Source organism: Oncorhynchus mykiss, chromosome 8 (genome assembly GCF_013265735.2).
Source record: "Oncorhynchus mykiss isolate Arlee chromosome 8, USDA_OmykA_1.1, whole genome shotgun sequence".
Taxonomy (NCBI): domain Eukaryota; kingdom Metazoa; phylum Chordata; class Actinopteri; order Salmoniformes; family Salmonidae; genus Oncorhynchus; species Oncorhynchus mykiss.
Window position 1 is genome coordinate 5,204,625 of NC_048572.1, and position 20,760 is coordinate 5,225,384.

At 45.3% G+C, this 20,760-nt stretch overlaps 1 protein-coding gene across 1 annotated transcript; it reads left to right on the forward strand.

Annotated features, from left to right (window-relative positions):
* The first annotated feature begins 66 nt into the window (after positions 1–66).
* LOC110529281 (dihydrolipoyllysine-residue succinyltransferase component of 2-oxoglutarate dehydrogenase complex, mitochondrial) lies at positions 67–20,020 on the forward strand. Its single transcript, XM_036986815.1, is given in 14 exon segments — positions 67–405; positions 7,366–7,399; positions 8,195–8,269; positions 8,384–8,439; positions 8,979–9,088; positions 12,652–12,756; positions 12,908–13,000; positions 13,130–13,223; positions 13,225–13,274; positions 13,781–13,911; positions 14,297–14,370; positions 15,102–15,185; positions 16,504–16,671; positions 16,842–20,020. Coding segments are annotated over 14 exon segments (1,272 nt in total). The 5' UTR covers positions 67–342; the 3' UTR covers positions 16,977–20,020.
* The last annotated feature ends 740 nt before the right edge of the window (positions 20,021–20,760 follow it).

Here is a 20,760-nt window from a genome sequence, read left to right on the forward strand (position 1 = left end):
CCTATCATAAAAACGACATTGGTTTGTCCCTCGTTATTTCCTGTCGGGGCAGTCGGTAGCAGTCATAGCTAGATGATATCCATCTTTTGTCAAATGAACGTCAAAAATAGACAGTTTTATCTAACCCTAACCTAATGATCCTAAACTGCCACGTCAATTCTCTTAATAACACACTGCGTAAATGCTCCTTAATCTGCTGCTACGAAAAGTAAAATCTGATGTTCATTTGACAAAAGGTGGATCCCTTCTAGTCGTGACCCACGGTACCGCCCCTACTACCATCCCAGGTGTACTGAACTTCCGTACTGCTTCCTTGGTCGTTTTGACACCTCTGTTGACGCTATGTTATCGCATTCCCGATGTCTTTGCAGGACACTTGGGCGCTCCCTGTCTGCGCTAAGTCAGGTAGGAGAGAAGTACCAATTCAATTTCCACGTGTATCGAATGGTTGGGTTCGGCAAAAGCTTGTTTTAATTTATTTCCAAGGCCATAACGTTAACTACCGGGGAATAGACCTTAGCCCAACCCAAGGACAGAATGCCACCAGTCCGGGGTCTAGATAAACTGCTACGGAAATGGCTTGCGTTTCCCTCTTAACTATATTTATGAAATATACATATTTGGATAGCTAGCTGTGCTCAGTTGGTAGGAATATCACTAGAATCATTCACTTAGCTTACTAGCTAGTGATTAGGAGCGTATTTGCTAAATAATTAGCTAGTTTTGCTAGCATTATGTTTTTTAGTTTTTTTTAATATAAATTAAGAAGCGTGAGTGTGACTTGTCAGGCATGTAAACACGGATCTAATGCCTTTGGTCATTGGTTCCCAAGCCTTTTCGGTTGTTGTAACACCAACTGAATTGTGTGCTCTGCCCTGGGTACCCCTGAAGTAGCCTACCCCCTCATATGCATTTTACTGTAGTAAGCCTATGGTCTCATGAGTTTTCACCAGTACCCGCTATGAGTCAAGTACCCATGGTTGGGAACCACTGCCTTAGGTAACAACGTTAGCTAGCTATACACATTCAGATCATTGTCAAGACACACTTGAGCCACAACTCTCATGCACAGACTGAAAGCGAGTTATTACCCAGCTAGCAGTACATTTGGACTTTCTCGTCCATTTTACAGCTTGACCTCTGCTTGTAACCTATGCTAGAAATAGCCCGTGTCATGCATGAACTAACCTTGTGTGTAGTTCAGCGAGTCTTCGGGTGTCTCCGCAACCCCACTTTAACCTACACCGACTTACACAACCTAACCTATGCCTTGGCCAGTTTAAGCATACCTATAGCTAGCTACACTTTGAATATTTCACACTGACCCACTACCAGATAGCTAAGAGAAGAGTCAGATTTATATGCCTATGACAAATCGTTTGCTACTTGATTGAGGTTTTTGTGTTAAACACTGTGCCACACACATTACTTTTCCAAAGAGGATTTATTCCAGCTCCCCCGTTTTGAGTAAACACACATTGCCAAACTAGTTTGTTGTCAATGGCCTGATCAGAGCTAGGCCTCAGGCCAATACATAACATGCATTGCTCTGGTAAAGGCAATGGCCGTACTGGGGCGCTGTGCTGGATCAGATTGCATGCATTTCATCAAATGTTTGTTTGAACAGCAACCAATTCAACTGGCGTAACTATCCACTTGTTTGGTGACTGTGATTCCTTTTTTGTCGATAGGAAACATTATCCATTAATTGTATGAAGGTTTGTTGTTAGGTGGTGACCGATGAAAACCATAGGCTGAAAAAGAGAAAGAACATTTTTAAAAAAGATAAATGAAAGAGGGGGATGATGTGTATCAAGGGAAGGAAAGAGGGGGGGTAACGTGTATCAGAGGGGGGGTAACGTGTATCAGAGAGGAAGGAAAGAGGGGGGTAACGTGTATCAGAGGGGAAGGAAAGAGGGGGGTAACGTGTATCAGTGGGGAAGGAAAGAGGGGGGTAACGTGTATCAGTGGGGAAGGAAAGAGGGGGGTAACGTGTATCAGAGGGGAAGGAAAGAGGGGGGTAACGTGTATCCGTGGGGAAGGAAAGAGGGGGGTAACGTGTATCAGTGGGGAAGGAAAGAGGGGGGTAATGTGTATCCGTGGGGAAGGAAAGAGGGGGGTAACGTGTATCAGAGGGGAAGGAAAGAGGGGGGTAACGTGTATCAGTGGGGAAGGAAAGAGGGGGGTAACGTGTATCAGTGGGGAAGGAAAGAGGGGGGTAACGTGTATCTGTGGGGAAGGAAAGAGGGGGGTAACGTGTATCAGTGAGGAAGGAAAGAGGGGGGTAACGTGTATCTGTGGGGAAGGAAAGAGGGGGGTAACGTGTATCAGAGGGGAAGGAAAGAGGGGGGTAACGTGTATCAGAGGGGAAGGAAAGAGGGGGGTAACGTGTATCCGTGGGGAAGGAAAGAGGGGGGTAACGTGTATCAGAGGGGAAGGAAAGAGGGGGGTAATGTGTATCAGTGGGGAAGGAAAGAGGGGGGGGTAATGTGTATCCGTGGGGAAGAAGAGAGGGGGGGTAACGTGTATCAGAGGGGAAGGAAAGAGGGGGGTAACGTGTATCCGTGGGGAAGGAAAGAGGGGGGTAACGTGTATCAGTGGGGAAGGAAAGAGGGGGGTAACGTGTATCAGTGGGGAAGGAAAGAGGGGGGTAACGTGTATCAGAGGGGATGGAAAGAGGGGGGTAACGTGTATCAGAGGGGAAGGAAAGAGGGGGGTAACGTGTATCAGAGGGGAAGGAAAGAGGGGGGTAACGTGTATCAGAGGGGAAGGAAAGAGGGTGGTAACGTGTATCAGAGGGGAAGGAAAGAGGGGGGGTAACGTGTATCAGAGGGGAAGGAAAGAGGGGGGTAATGTGTATCAGAGGGGAAGGAAAGAGGGGGGTAACGTGTATCAGTGGGGAAGGAAAGAGGGGGGGTAATGTGTATCAGTGGGGAAGGAAAGAGGGGGGTAACGTGTATCAGTGGGGAAGGAAAGAGGGGGGGAAGGAAAGAGGGGGGTAACGTGTATCAGTGGGGAAGGAAAGAGGGGGGGAAGGAAAGAGGGGGGTAACGTGTATCAGAGGGGAAGGAAAGAGGGGGGTAACGTGTATCAGTGGGGAAGGAAAGAGGGGGGTAACGTGTATCAGAGGGGAAGGAAAGAGGGGGGTAACGTGTATCTGTGGGGAAGGAAAGAGGGGGGTAACGTGTATCAGAGGGGAAGGAAAGAGGGGGGTAACGTGTATCAGTGGGGAAGGAAAGAGGGGGGGAAGGAAAGAGGGGGGGTAATGTGTATCAGAGGGGAAGGAAAGAGGGGGGTAACGTGTATCAGTGGGGAAGGAAAGAGGGGGGTAACGTGTAGGAGGTAGTGTTAGGCCTATAGGAGGTAGTTATAGGAGGTAGTGTTAGGCCTGTAGGAGGTAGTGTTAGGAGGTAGTGTTAGGCCTGTAGGAGGTAGTGTTAGGAGGTAGTGTTAGGCCTATAGGAGGTAGTGTTAGGAGGTAGTGTTAGGAGGTAGTGTTAGGCCTGTAGGAGGTAGTGTTAGGCCTATAGGAGGTAGTGTTAGGAAGTAGTGTTAGGAGGTAGTGGTAGGCCTGTAGGAGGTAGTGTTAGGAGGTAGTGTTAGGCCTATAGGAGGTAGTGTTAGGAGGTAGTGTTAGGCCTATAGGAGGTAGTGTTAGGAGGTAGTGTTAGGCCTATAGGAGGTAGTGTTAGGAGGTAGTGGTAGGCCTGTAGGAGGTAGTGTTAGGAGGTAGTGTTAGGCCTATAGGAGGTAGTGTTAGGAGGTAGTGTTAGGCCTATAGGAGGTAGTGTTAGGAGGTAGTGTTAGGCCTGTAGGAGGTACTTATAGGAGGTGGTGTTAGGCCTGTGGGAGGTATTGTTAGGCCTGTGGGAGGTAGTGTTAGGCCTATAGGAGGTAGTGTTAGGCCTATAGGAGGTAGTGTTAGGCCTGTAGGAGGTAGTGTTAGGAGGTAGTGTTAGGCCTGTAGGAGGTAGTGTTAGGAGACAGTTATAGTCCTGTGAGAGGTAGTTATAGGAGGTAGTGTTAGGCCTGTAGGAGGTAGTTATAGGAGGTAGTGTTAGGCCTGTGGTAGGTAGTGTTAGGCCTGTGGGAGGTAGTTATAGGAGGTAGTGTTAGGCCTGTAGGAGGTAGTGTTAGGCCTGTAGGAGGTAGTTATAGGAGGTAGTGTTAGGCCTGTAGGAGGTAGTGTTAGGCCTGTAGGAGGTAGTTATAGGAGGTAGTGTTAGGCCTGTAGGAGGTAGTGTTAGGCCTGTAGGAGGTAGTTATAGGAGGTAGTGTTAGGCCTGTAGGGGGTAGTGTTAGGCCTGTAGGAGGTAGTGTTAGGAGGTAGTTATAGGAGGTAGTGTTAGGCCTGTAGGAGGTAGTGTTAGGCCTGTAGGAGGTAGTGTTAGGAGGTAGTTATAGGACGTAGTGTTAGGCCTGTAGGAGGTAGTGTTAGGCCTGTAGGAGGTAGTGTTAGGAGGTAGTTATAGGAGGTAGTGTTAGGAGGTAGTTATAGGAGGTAGTGTTAGGCCTGTAGGAGGTAGTGTTATGAGGTAGTGTTAGGCCTGTAGGAGGTAGTTATAGGAGGTAGTGTTAGGCCTGTAGGAGGTCGTTATAGGAGGTAGTGTTAGGCCTTTTAGGAGGTAGTTATAGGAGGTAGTGTTAGGCCTATAGGAGGTAGTGTTAGGCCTGTAGGAGGTAGTTATAGGAGGTAGTGTTAGGCCTGTAGGAGGTAGTGTTAGGCCTGTAGGAGGTAGTGTTAGGAGGTAGTTATAGGAGGTAGAGTTAGGCCTATAGGAGGTAGTTATAGGAGGTAGTGTTAGGCCTGTAGGAGGTCGTTATAGGAGGTAGTGTTAGGCCTATAGGAGGTAGTTATAGGAGGTAGTGTTAGGCCTGTAGGAGGTAGTTATAGGAGGTAGTGTTAGGCCTGTAGGAGGTAGTGTTAGGCCTGTAGGAGGTAGTTATAGGAGGTAGTGTTAGGCCTGTAGGAGGTAGTGTTAGGCCTGTAGGAGGTAGTGTTAGGAGGTAGTTATAGGAGGTAGTGTTAGGCCTGTAGGAGGTAGTGTTAGGCCTGTAGGAGGTAGTGTTAGGAGGTAGTGTTAGGAGGTAGTTATAGGAGGTAGTGTTAGGAGGTAGTGTTAGGAGGTAGTGTTAGGAGGTAGTGTTAGGAGGTAGTTATAGGAGGTAGTGGTAGGCCTATAGGAGGTAGTTATAGGAGGTAGTGTTAGGCCTGTAGGAGGTAGTGTTAGGAGGTAGTGTTAGGAGGTAGTTATAGGAGGTAGTGTTAGGAGGTAGTTATAGGAGGTAGTGTTAGGCCTGTAGGAGGTAGTGGTAGGAGGTAGTGTTAGGCCTGTAGGAGGTAGTGGTAGGAGGTAGTGTTAGGCCTATAGGAGGTAGTTATAGGAGGTAGTGTTAGGCCTGTAGGAGGTAGTGTTAGGAGGTAGTGTTAGGCCTGTAGGAGGTAGTTATAGGAGGTAGTGTTAGGCCTATAGGAGGTAGTGTTAGGAGGTAGTTATAGGAGGTAGTTATAGGAGGTAGTGTTAGGAGGTAGTGTTAGGCCTGTAGGAGGTAGTTATAGGAGGTAGTTATAGGAGGTAGTGTTAGGAGGTAGTGTTAGGCCTGTAGGAGGTAGTTATAGGAGGTAGTTATAGGAGGTAGTGTTAGGAGGTAGTGTTAGGCCTGTAGGAGGTAGTTATAGGAGGTAGTTATAGGAGGTAGTTATAGGAGGTAGTTATAGGAGGTAGTTGTAGGAGGTAGTTGTAGGAGGTAGTTGTAGGAGGTAGTTGTAGGAGGTAGTTGTAGGAGGTAGTTGTAGGAGGTAGTTATAGGAGGTAGTTATAGGAGGTAGTTGTAGGAGGTAGTGTTAGGCCTGTAGGAGGTAGTGTTAGGAGGTAGTGTTAGGCCTGTAGGAGGTAGTGTTAGGAGGTAGTGTTAGGCCTGTAGGAGGTAGTTATAGGAGGTAGTTATAGGAGGTAGTGTTAGGAGGTAGTGTTAGGCCTATAGGAGGTAGTTATAGGAGGTAGTGTTAGGCCTGTAGGAGGTAGTGTTAGGAGGTAGTGTTAGGCCTGTAGGAGGTAGTTATAGGAGGTAGTGTTAGGCCTGTAGGAGGTAGTTATAGGAGGTAGTGTTAGGAGGTAGTGTTAGGCCTGTAGGAGGTAGTGTTAGGAGGTAGTGTTAGGCCTGTAGGAGGTAGTTATAGGAGGTAGTGTTAGGCCTGTAGGAGGTAGTTATAGGAGGTAGTGTTAGGAGGTAGTGTTAGGCCTGTAGGAGGTAGTTATAGGAGGTAGTGTTAGGCCTGTAGGAGGTAGTGTTAGGAGGTAGTGTTAGGCCTGTAGGAGGTAGTTATAGGAGGTAGTGTTAGGCCTATAGGAGGTAGTGTTAGGAGGTAGTGTTAGGCCTGTAGGAGGTAGTTATAGGAGGTAGTGTTAGGCCTGTAGGAGGTAGTGTTAGGAGGTAGTGTTAGGCCTGTAGGAGGTAGTTATAGGAGGTAGTGGTAGGAGGTAGTGTTAGGCCTGTAGGAGGTAGTTATAGGAGGTAGTGTTAGGCCTGTAGGAGGTAGTTATAGGAGGTAGTGTTAGGCCTATAGGAGGTAGTTATAGGAGGTAGTGTTAGGCCTATAGGAGGTAGTTATAGGAGGTAGTTATAGGAGGTAGTGTTAGGCCTGTAGGAGGTAGTTATAGGAGGTAGTGTTAGGCCTATAGGAGGTAGTTATAGGAGGTAGTGTTAGGCCTATAGGAGGTAGTTATAGGAGGTAGTGTTAGGCCTATAGGAGGTAGTTATAGGAGGTAGTTATAGGAGGTAGTTATAGGAGGTAGTGTTAGGCCTGTAGGAGGTAGTGTTAGGCCTGTAGGAGGTAGTGTTAGGAGGTAGTGTTAGGCCTGTAGGAGGTAGTTATAGGAGGTAGTGTTAGGAGGTAGTGTTAGGAGGTAGTTATAGGAGGTAGTGTTAGGCCTGTAGGAGGTAATGTTAGGCCTATAGGAGGTAGTGGTAGGAGGTAGTGTTAGGCCTGTAGGAGGTAGTTATAGGAGGTAGTGTTAGGCCTGTAGGAGGTAGTTATAGGAGGTAGTTATAGGAGGTAGTGTTAGGAGGTATTTATAGGAGGTAGTGTTAGGCCTGTAGGAGGTAGTTATAGGAGGTAGTGTTAGGCCTATAGGAGGTAGTGTTAGGCCTGTAGGAGGTAGTGTTAGGAGACAGTTATAGTCCTGTGGGAGGTCGTTATAGGATATAAACACGGCGGTATGTTTGCCTCAATTGCTACAGATTCAAAGGAAACTTCACGGAAGTGCGCACACAGAATTAATATGTAAGCCTATTGATTCTGAAGCTGCCCAGTGGAGAATTAAACAGGATATTTATCTTTCTCCCTTGAACATTTCTTTTCAGGGTAATAATGTGCTGGCTGGGAGGACAACTTCGGGTGAGTAGGCCTTTCTCTCTCCTTCTCTGCTCAGGTTGTTAGGGTTTACAATGACCTCTTTGTTGGTGCACACCGTAACAAAACATTTTTTCAACGAAAAACAAAACGTTCCTCGTTAGACAAGTCCAGGTAAGCCCCTCCCTGTTTTCAGTCCTTTTTTGTTGTTGTTCTGTTTTGTGCATGATTAACATGGCCCAACCTAGGACTAATGTTAGAGGATGGGCCTTTATTCTGTTTTATAAATTCGGGGGGAAAAAAACATACTCTGTTTGGATGATGACTGTTATGTCGGTTAAGTATCAAAGATCACCGTAAGGCCTGTAAGTGGATAAATATCCCCATCATCAAGGAGCTGTTAATGTAGCCATACACCCAGTGTTCTCCAGAATAGACTGACTCAACAGTGGTTATCACTGTGTTGGGAACACTAATAATAATATCCTCAGTTCCTCGCTCTCCGTCTTTCACTCTCTCTCCTAATGCCCGCTTTCTCGCTCTTCCTCTCTTTCTCACTCTTTTCTCTTCCGCTCTCTCTCCCACTCAATTTTTTTTTTTTTTCAAATCCCTGAGCTGACAAGGTACTGTCATTCTGCCCCTGAGGCAGTTAACCCACTGTTCCTAGGCCGTCATATGTGAGCCTCCGTCATCAATTGTTGTCTTCCACACCAGATACTTCAAGACATCTACAGCACATAGTATGTATTCAAACATCTCTCTAGCCTTTCTCTGTGTAGTAAACAAGTTACTGTTTTAAATCAAATCTGCCAGACATCTTTGTGTTTTTTTTTTGATCAGGGGACGAAGTTGTCACTGTCAACACCCCTCCGTTCTCTGAGTCGATCACAGAAGGCGATGTCAGGTGGGAGAAAGGTAGTTTTTGGAGCGGGGGGGGGTCTCAGGAAAATCCACTCAGCTCATGTTTACTATCTTGTTGCCATCTAGGTTTTGTGCAGGACAGTAATACCTTCCTTTGGTCTTTTCCAGCTGTTGGAGATTCAGTGAAAGAGGATGAGGTGGTGTGTGAGATCGAGACTGACAAGGTCCTGTAAACACTAAGAAGTCACATTATACACTGCTCGAAAAAATAAAGGGAACACTAAAATAACACATCCTAGATCTGCTTCCTAAGTAGACAGTTTGATTGACTTGGAAGTTACATTGTGTTGTTTAAGTGTTCCCTTTATTTTTTTGAGCGGTGTATATAGGAATACACAATATAGGCTTTACCTGTTTAAAACATTTCCCGGTTGGTTTTTCTTTGGATTTTCTCCTACCATATCTATTGTGTTATATTCTCCTACATTATTTTAACATTTCTACACACTTCAAAGTGTTTTCTATCCAATGGTCCCAATTATATTATATTACATATCCTGGCTTCTGGGCCTGAGCTACAGGCAGTTTACTTTGGGCACGTCATTCAGACAGGAAGTGGAGAGAAAAAAGGGGCCTCATCTTTTGACGTCATTGATGATCAGATATTTATAAAAGTCAAAGCTATCAAATACTGGAATGTAGTATGTTTGTAATTTGACTAACTGTGTGTACGGTTTGATAACAAGTATGCGTTTTGTCTCAGACCTCGTTGCAGGTGCCATCTCCGGCGGCCGGTGTGATCACGGAGCTCCTGGTGCCAGATGGAGGGAGGGTAGAGGCCGGGAATCCCTTCTTCAAACTCAAAAAAAGGAGGTACACTCTCTCCCCATCTCCATCTTGCACTCTCATCAAGTGTTCCAATGATTTCAAGTCTGTGTGTAGGCAGCAGCCGCTCTGTGCTAGTGATGGCTGTTTAACAGTCTGATGGTCTTGTAGAATCAAAAAAGGAGCTATACAAATTCTACTGCTGCATCAGTTACCTGATGTGGAATAGAGTTCCATGTAGTCATGGCTCTATGTAGTACTGTGGAATAGAGTTCCATGTAGTCATGGCTCTATGTAGTACTGAGTTCCATGTAGTCATGGCTCTATGTAGTACTGTGGAATAGAGTTCCATGTAGTTATGGCTCTAAGTAGTACTGTGGAATAGAGTTCCATGTAGTCATGGCTCTATGTAGTACTGTGGAATAGAGTTCCATGTAGTCATGGCTCTATGTAGTACTGTGGAATAGAGTTCCATGTAGTCATGTCTCTATGTAGTACTGTGGAATAGAGTTCCATGTAGTCATGGCTCTATGTAGTACTGTGCAATAGAGTTCCATGTAGTCATGGCTCTATGTAGTACTGTGGAATAGAGTTCCATGTAGTCATGGCTCTATGTAGTACTGTGGAATAGAGTTCCATGTAGTCATGGCTCTATGTAGTACTGTGGAATAGAGTTCCATGTAGTCATGGCTCTATGTAGTACTGTGGAATAGAGTTCCATGTAGTCATGGCTCTATGTAGTACTGTGGAATAGAGTTCCATGTAGTCATGGCTCTATGTAGTACTGTGGAATAGAGTTCCATGTAGTCATGGCTCTATGTAGTACTGTGGAATAGAGTTCCATGTAGTCATGGCTCTATGTAGTACTGTGGAATAGAGTTCCATGTAGTCATGTCTCTATGTAGTACTGTGGAATAGAGTTCCATGTAGTCATGGCTCTATGTAGTACTGTGGAATAGAGTTCCATGTAGTCATGGCTCTATGTAGTACTGTGTGCCTTCTCATAGTCTGTTCTGGACTTGGGGACTGTGAAGAGACCACTGGTGGCATGTCTTGTGGGGTATGTATGGGTGTCTGAGCTGTGTGCCAGTAGTTTAAACTGACAGCTCGGTGTGTTCAACATGTCAATACCTCTTACAAAAAACAAGTAGTGATGAAGTCAATCTCTCCTCCACTTTGAGCCATGAGAGATTGACCTGCATATTATTAATGTTAGTTATTTTAAGGGCCAGCCGTGTTGCTCTGTTCTGAGCCAATTGCAATTTTCCTAAGTCCGTCTTTGTGGCACCTGACCACATGACTGAACAGTAGTCCAGGTGCGACAAAACTGGGGCCTGTAGGACCTGCCTTGTTGATAGTGTTGTTAAGAAGGTAGAAACTAGGGCCTGTAGGACCTGCCTTGTTGATAGTGCTGTTAAGAAGGTAGAAACTAGGTCCTGTAGGACCTGCCATGTTGATAGTGTTGTTAAGAAGGTAGAAACTAGGGCCTGTAGGACCTGCCTTGTTGATAGTGCTGTTAAGAAGGTAGAAACTAGGGCCTGTAGGACCTGCCTTGTTGACAGTGTTGTTAAGAAGGTAGAAACTAGGGCCTGTAGGACCTGCCTTGTTGATAGTGCTGTTAAGAAGGTAGAAACTAGGGCCTGTAGGACCTGCCTTGTTGATAGTGTTGTTAAGAAGGTAGAAACTAGGGCCTGTAGGACCTGCCTTGTTGATAGTGCTGTTAAGAAGGTAGAAACTAGGGCCTGTAGGACCTGCCTTGTTGATAGTGTTGTTAAGAAGGTAGAAACTAGGGCCTGTAGGACCTGCCTTGTTGATAGAGCTGTTAAGAAGGTAGAAACTAGGGCCTGTAGGACCTGCCTTGTTGATAGTGTTGTTAAGAAGGTAGAAACTAGGGCCTGTAGGACCTGCTGTGTTGATAGTGTTGTTAAGAAGGTAGAAACTAGGGCCTGTAGGACCTGCCTTGTTGATAGAGCTGTTAAGAAGGTAGAAACTGGGGCCTGTAGGACCTGCCTTGTTGATAGTGTTGTTAAGAAGGTAGATACTAGGGCCTGTAGGACCTGCCTTGTTGATAGTGTTGTTAAGAAGGTAGATACTAGGGCCTGTAGGACCTGCCTTGTTGATAGTGTTGTTAAGAAGGTAGATACTAGGGCCTGTAGGACCTGCCTTGTTGATAGTGTTGTTAAGAAGGTAGAAACTAGGGCCTGTAGGACCTGCCTTGTTGATAGTGTTGTTAAGAAGGTAGAAACTAGGGCCTGTAGGACCTGCTGTGTTGATAGTGTTGTTAAGAAGGTAGAAACTAGGGCCTGTAGGACCTGCCTTGTTGATGGTGCTGTTAAGAAGGTAGAAACTAGGGCCTGTAGGACCTGCCTTGTTGATAGTGTGGTCTAGAAGGTAGAAACTATGACTTGTAGGTCCTGCCTTGTTGATAGTGTTGTTAAGAAGGTAGAAACTAGGGCCTGTAGGACCTGCTGTGTTGATAGTGTTGTTAAGAAGGTAGATACTAGGGCCTGTAGGACCTGCTGTGTTGATAGTGTTGTTAAGAAGGCAGAAACTAGGGCCTGTAGGACCTGCTGTGTTGATAGTGTTGTTAAGAAGGTAGAAACTAGGGCCTGTAGGACCTGCTGTGTTGATAGTGTTGTTAAGAAGGTAGATACTAGGGCCTGTAGGACCTGCCTTGTTGATAGTGTTGTTAAGAAGGTAGAAACTAGGGCCTGTAGGACCTGCTGTGTTGTTAAGAAGGTAGAAACTAGGGCCTGTAGGACCTGCCTTGTTGATGGTGCTGTTAAGAAGGTAGAAACTAGGGCCTGTAGGACCTGCCTTGTTGATAGTGTGGTCTAGAAGGTAGAAACTATGACTTGTAGGACCTGCCTTGTTGATAGTGTTGTTAAGAAGGTAGAAACTAGGGCCTGTAGGACCTGCCTTGTTGATAGTGTTGTTAAGAAGGTAGAAACTAGGGCCTGTAGGACCTGCCTTGTTGATAGTGTTGTTAAGAAGGTAGAAACTAGGGCCTGTAGGACCTGCCTTGTTGATAGTGTTGTTAAGAAGGTAGAAACTAGGGCCTGTAGGACCTGCCTTGTTGATAGTGTTGTTAAGAAGGTAGAAACTAGGGCCTGTAGGACCTGCCTTGTTGATAGTGTTGTTAAGAAGGTAGAAACTAGGGCCTGTAGGACCTGCCTTGTTGATAGTGTTGTTAAGAAGGTAGAAACTATGGCCTGTAGGACCTGCCTTGTTGATAGTGTTGTTAAGAAGGTAGAAACTAGGGCCTGTAGGACCTGCCTTGTTGATAGTGTTGTTAAGAAGGTAGAAACTAGGGCCTGTAGGACCTGCCTTGTTGATAGTGTTGTTAAGAAGGTAGAAACTAGGGCCTGTAGGACCTGCCTTGTTGATAGTGTTGTTAAGAAGATAGAAACTAGGGCCTGTAGGACCTGCCTTGTTGATAGTGTAGGAGATAGATAGATAGATAGGAGACGGAGATTTTAGTCGATGCATGTTTGGCCAGAATCTAGAACAGAGATGGCCAGTATAATGGATACCAACAATCTCTGGTTCTGTCACGTTATCTGGTGTAGCGATCTGTAGCTAGATCTGAATGTCTCTTCTTCTCTGGTCAGCCGCAGCAGCCAACGCCGCCCCAGCAGCAGAGGTCCCTGCAGCAGCAGCCCCTCCCCCAACGATGGCCGCCGTCCCTGTCGCCGTGGCAGCACAAGCCAAACCTTGTAGGTCGTCAGCTGCTGTTTTATAAACAAACATTTCATTCATGTTGACTTTAGTAGAATTGTTACAACATTTAAGTGGTGATGGGGACTCACTTAAACTGATATTTGTTTTGTGTAATAAAGCTTTTCTTTTTTCTCTCTCTCTCTCTAGTTTCTGCGGTCAAGCCCACTGCACCAGCACCACCAGCAGCAGCCCATGGGGCCAGGACAGAGAGCACGGTACGACCTCTCTACACCAGGCCAGGTTCAGGCCAACACTCGCCGTACTGACAGAACGAGATGAAATAGCAGGGATAAAAGCCTTAGGCTGGTTTCAAACCAAGAGAAGTGTCTCACTCTCGTTTATAATTATTTATTTTTTTTAAACCTACAGATGCGTCCAATCAACAACCAACCGATTTGTCTCGTCATTCGTCCAGGTCAAGATCAATCGAATGAGGCTGAGGATCGCCCAGCGACTGAAGGAGGGCTCAGCAGACTTGTGCCATGCTCACCACCTTCAACGAGATAGACATGAGGTGAGACGATGCAACACGATGCTGCTGTTGGATGTCCAATGCAATGTCACTTTATTCGTCCCAGAAGGCCCGGTGGTTTCACGGATGCACATGCCACCCTACAGACACTTCAAAATGGCGTGTTTTCCAAAAAAAACGACCCAGTCTTTTAACAGTCATTCCTCCCGCAGCAACATCCAGGAGATGGGGAAAACCCCGTAAAGATGCTTCCTACAGACACAGCCTGCTCTAACGGTTCTTCTCTCCCTCTGCAGCAACATCCAGGAGATGAGGAAAACCCCGTAAAGATGCTTCCTACAGACACAGCCTGCTCTAACGGTTCTTCTCTCCCTCTGCAGCAACATCCAGAAGATGAGGAAAACCCCGTAAAGATGCTTCCTACAGACACAGCCTGCTCTAACGGTTCTTCCCTCCCTCTGTAGCAACATCCAGGAGATGAGGAAAACCCCGTAAAGATGCTTCCTACAGACACAGCCTGCTCTAACGGTTCTTCCCTCCCTCTGCAGCAACATCCAGAAGATGAGGAAGCTCCATAAAGATGCTTTCTTGAAGAGACATAACATCAAGCTTGGCTTCATGTCGGCCTTCATTAAGGCTTCAGCCCACGCTCTCATGGACCAGCCTTCTGTCAACGGAGGTTAAGACTCTCTCTCTCTGTCTTTCTCAAATCTTAGTTGGAAAATTCCCGGAATGAGCAGGAAATCTGGAATCCTCAAACCAGGATTTCTTGGAATTTATAACAACAACGACAAAAAATTCCCCCAATTGTTAACTCTGCTTCCAACACCACAGACACTTATTTCAGCGGGTTACATTTTAAAGTAAACTGGCTTTGATGAAGTGATGGTCTTCTGTTTATAGGAGGAAGGTTATACACATCAACTCATAATAGCTTTTGACACTTCTAACTCAATGTCTTTGCTTGAGAGCCCAGAATGCATTGGATTGAAACGGTAATGGTATTGAAGTTAAAAAAACAAAAAGTGAGAATGTTTTGATATTTCTTCTCTTGCTCTTCCCAGTGATTGACGATACAACCAAAGAGATCGTTTACAGGGATTATGTTGACATCAGTGTGGCTGTGGCCACTCCAAAGGTAAGGCACAGAGGACATGTGGACCTATACATTCTGCCTATTGAACCTATGAACCTATTTTTTGTTGTTGTAATTTCCCCTATTTGTCATGTCTGGGTCTTGGGCTGTTTTATTTCTGAAGGGCTGGAGCTCCTTGTATCAGTGTGTGGTGTCGACTGGGTTGGTTGTGTTTGGTTCTGTTGGTTGGTTGGTTGGTTGTGTTTGGTTCTGTTGGTTGGTTGTGTTTGGTTCTGTTGGTTGGTTGGTTGGTTGTGTTTGGTTCTGTTGGTTGGTTGGTTGGTTGTGTTTGGTTCTGTTGGTTGGTTGGTTGGTTGGTTGTGTTTGGTTCTGTTGGTTGGTTGGTTGTGTTTGGTTCTGTTGGTTGGTTGGTTGGTTGGTTGTGTTTGGTTCTGTTGGTTGGTTGGTTGTGTTTGGTTCTGTTGGTTGGTTGGTTGTGTTTGGTTCTGTTGGTTGGTTGGTTGTGTTTGGTTCTGTTGGTTGGTTGGTTGGTTGGTTGTGTTTGGTTCTGTTGGTTGGTTGGTTGTGTTTGGTTCTGTTGGTTGGTTGGTTGGTTGGTTGTGTTTGGTTCTGTTGGTTGGTTGGTTGGTTGGTTGGTTGGTTGGTTGGTTGGTTGGTTGTGTTTGGTTCGGTTGGTTGGTTGTGTTTGGTTCGGTTGGTTGGTTGTGGTTCTCTTGGTGTTTTGACCAGAAAGGTCTGCGTCATTTCCTTGTATATGTGCTCCTCTTCACCAGGGACTGGTTGTACCGGTTATTCGCAACGTAGAGACCATGAACTTTGCCGACATTGAGAAAACCATCAACGGTCTGGGAGAGAAGGTAACAAGGCTTTGTCTGAATGGGATGAATGAGTCTATAGTACATATGATACATCAGCTCATGAGGTTGTGCTTTACTTTTGATCGCGTCAAATGATCATTTAAAAAAAAAATAACATACTCCATTTAGCAGACGCTTTTATACAACGTGACTTAGTCATGCGTACATACATTTTACGTACCGGCGGTTCCCGGGAATCGAACCCACAACCCTGGTGTTTACAAAGCACCATGCTTTACCAACTGATGCACAGAGGAGGATTGCGTCACCTTGTGATAAACGGCACCAAGACGTTTTTAACGGAGATCCGTGAAAACAAAAAGATTCAAACCCAACGTGCCAACGTGATCCAATTCAGGGATACATTTTATTTATTATTTATTTATTACATTTTTACATTTTAAAGTATTGAGACATGGCCCTTGTGTTTTCTCCATGCTCGTAACAGGATGTGGAGGACTTTGAGGTTGAGACTTAAACATACTAACCGGTACCCCCTGTATAGTCTCCACATTGACTCTGTACCGGTACCCCCTGTATAGTCTCCACATTGACTCTGTACCGGTACCCCCTGTATAGTCTCCACATTGACTCTGTACCGGTACCCCCTGTATAGTCTCCACATTGACTCTGTACCGGTACCCCCTGTATATAGTCTCCACAATGACTCTGTACCGGTACCCCCTGTATAGTCTCCACATTGACTCTGTACCGGTACCCCCTGTATAGTCTCCACATTGACTCTGTACCGGTACCCCCTGTATATAGTCTCCACATTGACTCTGTACCGGTACCCCCTGTATATAGCCTCCACATTGACTCTGTACCGGTACCCACTGTATATAGCCTCCACATTGACTCTGTACCGTAATACCCTGTGTATATCCTCCACATTGACTCTGTACCGGTACCCCCTGTATATAGCCTCCACATTGACTCTGTACCGGTACCCACTGTATATAGCCTCCACATTGACTCTGTACCGTAATACCCTGTATATATCCTCCACATTGACTCTGTACCGGTACCCCCTGTATATAGCCTCCACATTGACTCTGTACCGTAATACCCTGTATATAGCCTCCACATTGTCTCTGTACCGTGATACCCTGTATATAGCCTCCACATTTGTTGTATTCGGCGCATGTGACTAATAAAGTTTGATTTGATTAGTTTTTTCACAACGTCAATATGATAACATCACCTTGATGATCAAAGCTGCCAAGAAGTTCTTCAAGGGAAAAAAAAAAAAATCTATGAAACTAATGGCATTGAATAATGACCCAAACTCGACTGCTGTGTGTGTGTTTTTGTCCAGGCTCGTAATAATGTGCTGGCTGTGGAGGACATGGACGGAGGAACCTTCACCATCAGTAACGGAGGAGTGTTTGGTTCCATGTTTGGCACGCCCATCATCAACCCACCCCAGTCTGCCATCTTGGGCATGCACGGTATCTTCGACAGGCCTGTAGCCATCGGCGGCAAGGTGGGTCTCACCCGCAGTGCATTCCCGTCTGTATGCCAACAAGTTAAATTCATCTCCATCCAGAAGTTTAAATTGGACATTATTTCGAAGCCGAAGGCAAATTTTATACATTTTTAATCAACATTTTGTTTCTACTGTCTGCTGTATAGTTATTTCTCTCTCTCCATCAGGTGGAGATCCGGCCCATGATGTACGTGGCTCTGACCTACGACCATCGGCTGGTCGACGGCAGAGAGGCAGTCACCTTCCTGCGTAAAATCAAGTCTGTGGTGGAGGATCCCCGCGTTCTTCTGCTCGACATGTGATTCCAGCCTTACATCACAGCAACAGGGCCACGTTCAGTAGGCACTAACGTTGTTGAGCGTTACAAAGAGCAGTGTTGTGACTCTCTTTAACAAACCCCGGAGAGGTATGTGGTTGTACATAATGCTCCACAAACGTTGTGGCCTGCTGAACACACCCGCAGCGATTTAAACATCTTTATAAAACCAACCCGTCCCAAAAACAAGCCACAGCCAAATCCACTGTTTATTTTTGGTTGAAGAAAGAGATCTGTTTGTGTGACCAAGACATTATAGTTGGCTGAAAGGCACAAACAGATATGGAACTGGGGCTAAGAGAGAATTTAATGTTGAGATTATTCACTTATTATTAGTTGGTTTCATTCAGCAGTTTTTGCTCAGATTGAAATGTCAGATTGATTCAACATCATACAATGTGTCACTGACTGATGAACCGACCAGGTCTGTTCTGTCTCAATATTATACTGGCTCTCTGATGAACCGACCAGGTCTGATCGGTCTCAATATTATACTGACCCTCTGATGAACTTACCAGGTCTGTTCTGTCTCAATATTATACTGGCTCTCTGATGAACCGACCAGGTCTGATCGGTCTCAATATTATACTGACCCTCTGATGAACTTACCAGGTCTGTTCTGTCTCAATATTATACTGGCTCTCTGATGAACTTACCAGGTCTGATCGGTCTCAATATTATACTGGCTCTCTGATGAACTTACCAGGTCTGATCGGTCTCAATATTATACTGGCTCTCTGATGAACTTACCAGGTCTGTTCTGTCTCAATATTATACTGGCTCTCTGATGAACTTACCAGGTCTGATCGGTCTCAATATTATACTGGCTCTCTGATGAACTTACCAGGTCTGATCGGTCTCAATATTATACTGGCTCTCTGATGAACTTACCAGGTCTGTTCTATCTCAATATTATACTGGCTCTCTGATGAACCGACCAGGTCTGATCGGTCTCAATATTATACTGACCCTCTGATGAACTTACCAGGTCTGTTCTGTCTCAATATTATACTGGCTCTCTGATGAACCGACCAGGTCTGATCGGTCTCAATATTATACTGGCTCTTTGATGAACCGACCAGGTCTGATCGGTCTCCATATTATACTGGCTCTCTGATGAACTTACCAGGTCTGTTCTGTCTCAATATTATACTGGCTCTCTGATGAACTTACCAGGTCTGATCGGTCTCAATATTATACTGGCTCTCTGATGAACCGACCAGGTCTGTTTTGTCTCAATATTATACTGGCTCTCTGAACTTACCAGGTCTGTTCTGTCTCAATATTATACTGGCTCTCTGATGAACTTACCAGGTCTGATCGGTCTCAATATTATACTGGCTCTCTGATGAACTTACCAGGTCTGATCGGTCTCAATATTATACTGGCTCTCTGATGAACCGACCAGGTCTGTTCTGTCTCAATATTATACTGACTCTCTGATGAACTTACCAGGTCTGTTCTGTCTCAATATTATACTGGCTCTCTGATGAACCGACCAGGTCTGTTCTGTCTCAATATTATACTGGCTCTTTGATGAACCGACCAGGTCTGTTCTGTCTCAATATTATACTGGCTCTCTGATGAACTTACCAGGTCTGTTCTGTCTCAATATTATACTGGCTCTCTGATGAACTTACCAGGTCTGTTCTGTCTCAATATTATACTGGCTCTCTGATGAACCGACCAGGTCTGTTCTGTCTCAATATTATACTGGCTCTCTGATGAACTTACCAGGTCTGTTTTGTCTCAATATTATACTGGCTCTCTGATGAACCGACCAGGTCTGTTTTGTCTCAATATTATACTGGCTCTCTGATGAACTTACCAGGTCTGTTCTGTCTCAATATTATACTGGCTCTCTGATGAACTTACCAGGTCTGTTCTGTCTCAATATTATACTGGCTCTCTGATGAACTTACCAGGTCTGATCGGTCTCAATATTATACTGGCTCTCTGATGAACTTACCAGGTCTGATCGGTCTCAATATTCAACTTTTCCATTCAAAGCACTTGCATCAAGAAGAGGTCACGTGCCAAAAAAGCATCAAGATTTTACGGTGTTCCTCTTAGCACCAGAGGGCTTTTCAATCAGCTGTAAATGGTCTATCCATGCTACCAATTTTTAAAGCCAAATACGTTTTTTTATAATTCTAGTCTAAAGAATTGCTCAGTCAGACAAGATGAAGTCCATTCTAGATCGCCTGTTCTGCGTGGCTGTCCCATGTCATGGTTCTGTGTTTTGACAGTGCTGTTCCTGGGGGTTGGTTAAAGGGTCACCTCTTCATGTCTAGTCTCTTGGTTTCCCCCGGTGCAGAAACTTTTCCTGCTCTTTGGGATGACTGTCCACTGAGTGGGCATTGCTCCTCTCATCGAAACCACCGCAAACATCGTTTGCATACTAAACGGCATCCGATTCACTCTATTAGGGCCCCTTTACAGGTTTGAGGGGGGAGAAGGGTGCCATTACATACGCAGACATTTCCACATTGTATTGAAGCTTCTTTTTTTGGGGGGGGGGTAGAGAAGAGAAACCACTTCCTTTCCTTCGCCCTCTGGAGATAGTTCTGTCCGTCCGTGGCAAGGCAACATGCAGTGTAACACCCGGGCCACAGTGTTTTCGGTACAGTCTTCAAGTCGCCTCAATTTAGCAGCGTTGTATTTCATGGTGAACTCTTCTTCGTTGAAACCCAGGAAGCAGATTCTCTATGTGCCGTATACAATACTTGGGAAACCCCATTTAAAAACATCCCAGAGTATTATGTACAGATTCCCGTCTTGGGTTTTTATTCTCCTCTCTGATCTTATCTAATGTGTTTTATAGCTTTTCCTTCGTGGATCAGAGAACCCCCCCCCCCAGTAGAGCAAGCAGAAGCACAGTGTCAAGGAAAAGGCAGATTGGTTTCAAACGCTCACGACACATCCAATAACATGCCGGTGCTGGGTACAAACTAACAAAATAACCATGAAATAAAGGACAGATGCATCATGGGTCAGAAACGTTGCACAATAAAAGTGTGTGAACTTTTATCAGTGTTCTGGTGTCGACTCTTTTTATTTTCCTAAGGAAAAGGAAGAAACCTTGTGAGGAACCCAGAGATAGATCTGGGGCCCTGTTCATTAAGGCGCACCGTATCGAAACATTTTCAACAGAAAGGGAAAACGAGCAGTTCTAATTGAGTCCTGACAGTCCCTCCCTGTTTTAATACGTTTTCCTTCAGTTTGGTGTGTAATGACAACCACCCTGATCTTCTTCTAAGCTAATTATAGTAGCGCTCTGCTGTTCTCTAGAAGCCTCAGAATAATGGGCTCACCTCTCATAACAGAGAGTCTTGTGGGTTGCTTGGGCCCGGACCCTTCCTCCCCTCTCTTCCTCCCCTCTTCACGGACGCTCCCCTCAAGTGCCTGCAGCTGCCTCCACTCTACACTCTCTGTTTACTTTAATAATCATTGAGGACAATGGCTACTAACGGTTGCGTCTTTGTTTCTGTGCCAGCACCTACAGTCCACAAAAGGTCTGAACAACGCCATTTGGAAAACACAAGTTTTCTTCATTTGAAATTTCAATAAAAATAAAAAAACAGGTTGATAATGTTTGATTAGCATGATAATACCTTCATTTAATGGTTGATGAATACAGGGATCAATAACACCAATGGGGTAACTTTAACGATGTACCTTTTAGCGAGATGGCTTTTTAATGTGTTGCATGTGCTCCGTTAGACCAAGCCTACGCTGCAAGGTGCATAGATATTCATTCGGTTGTGATG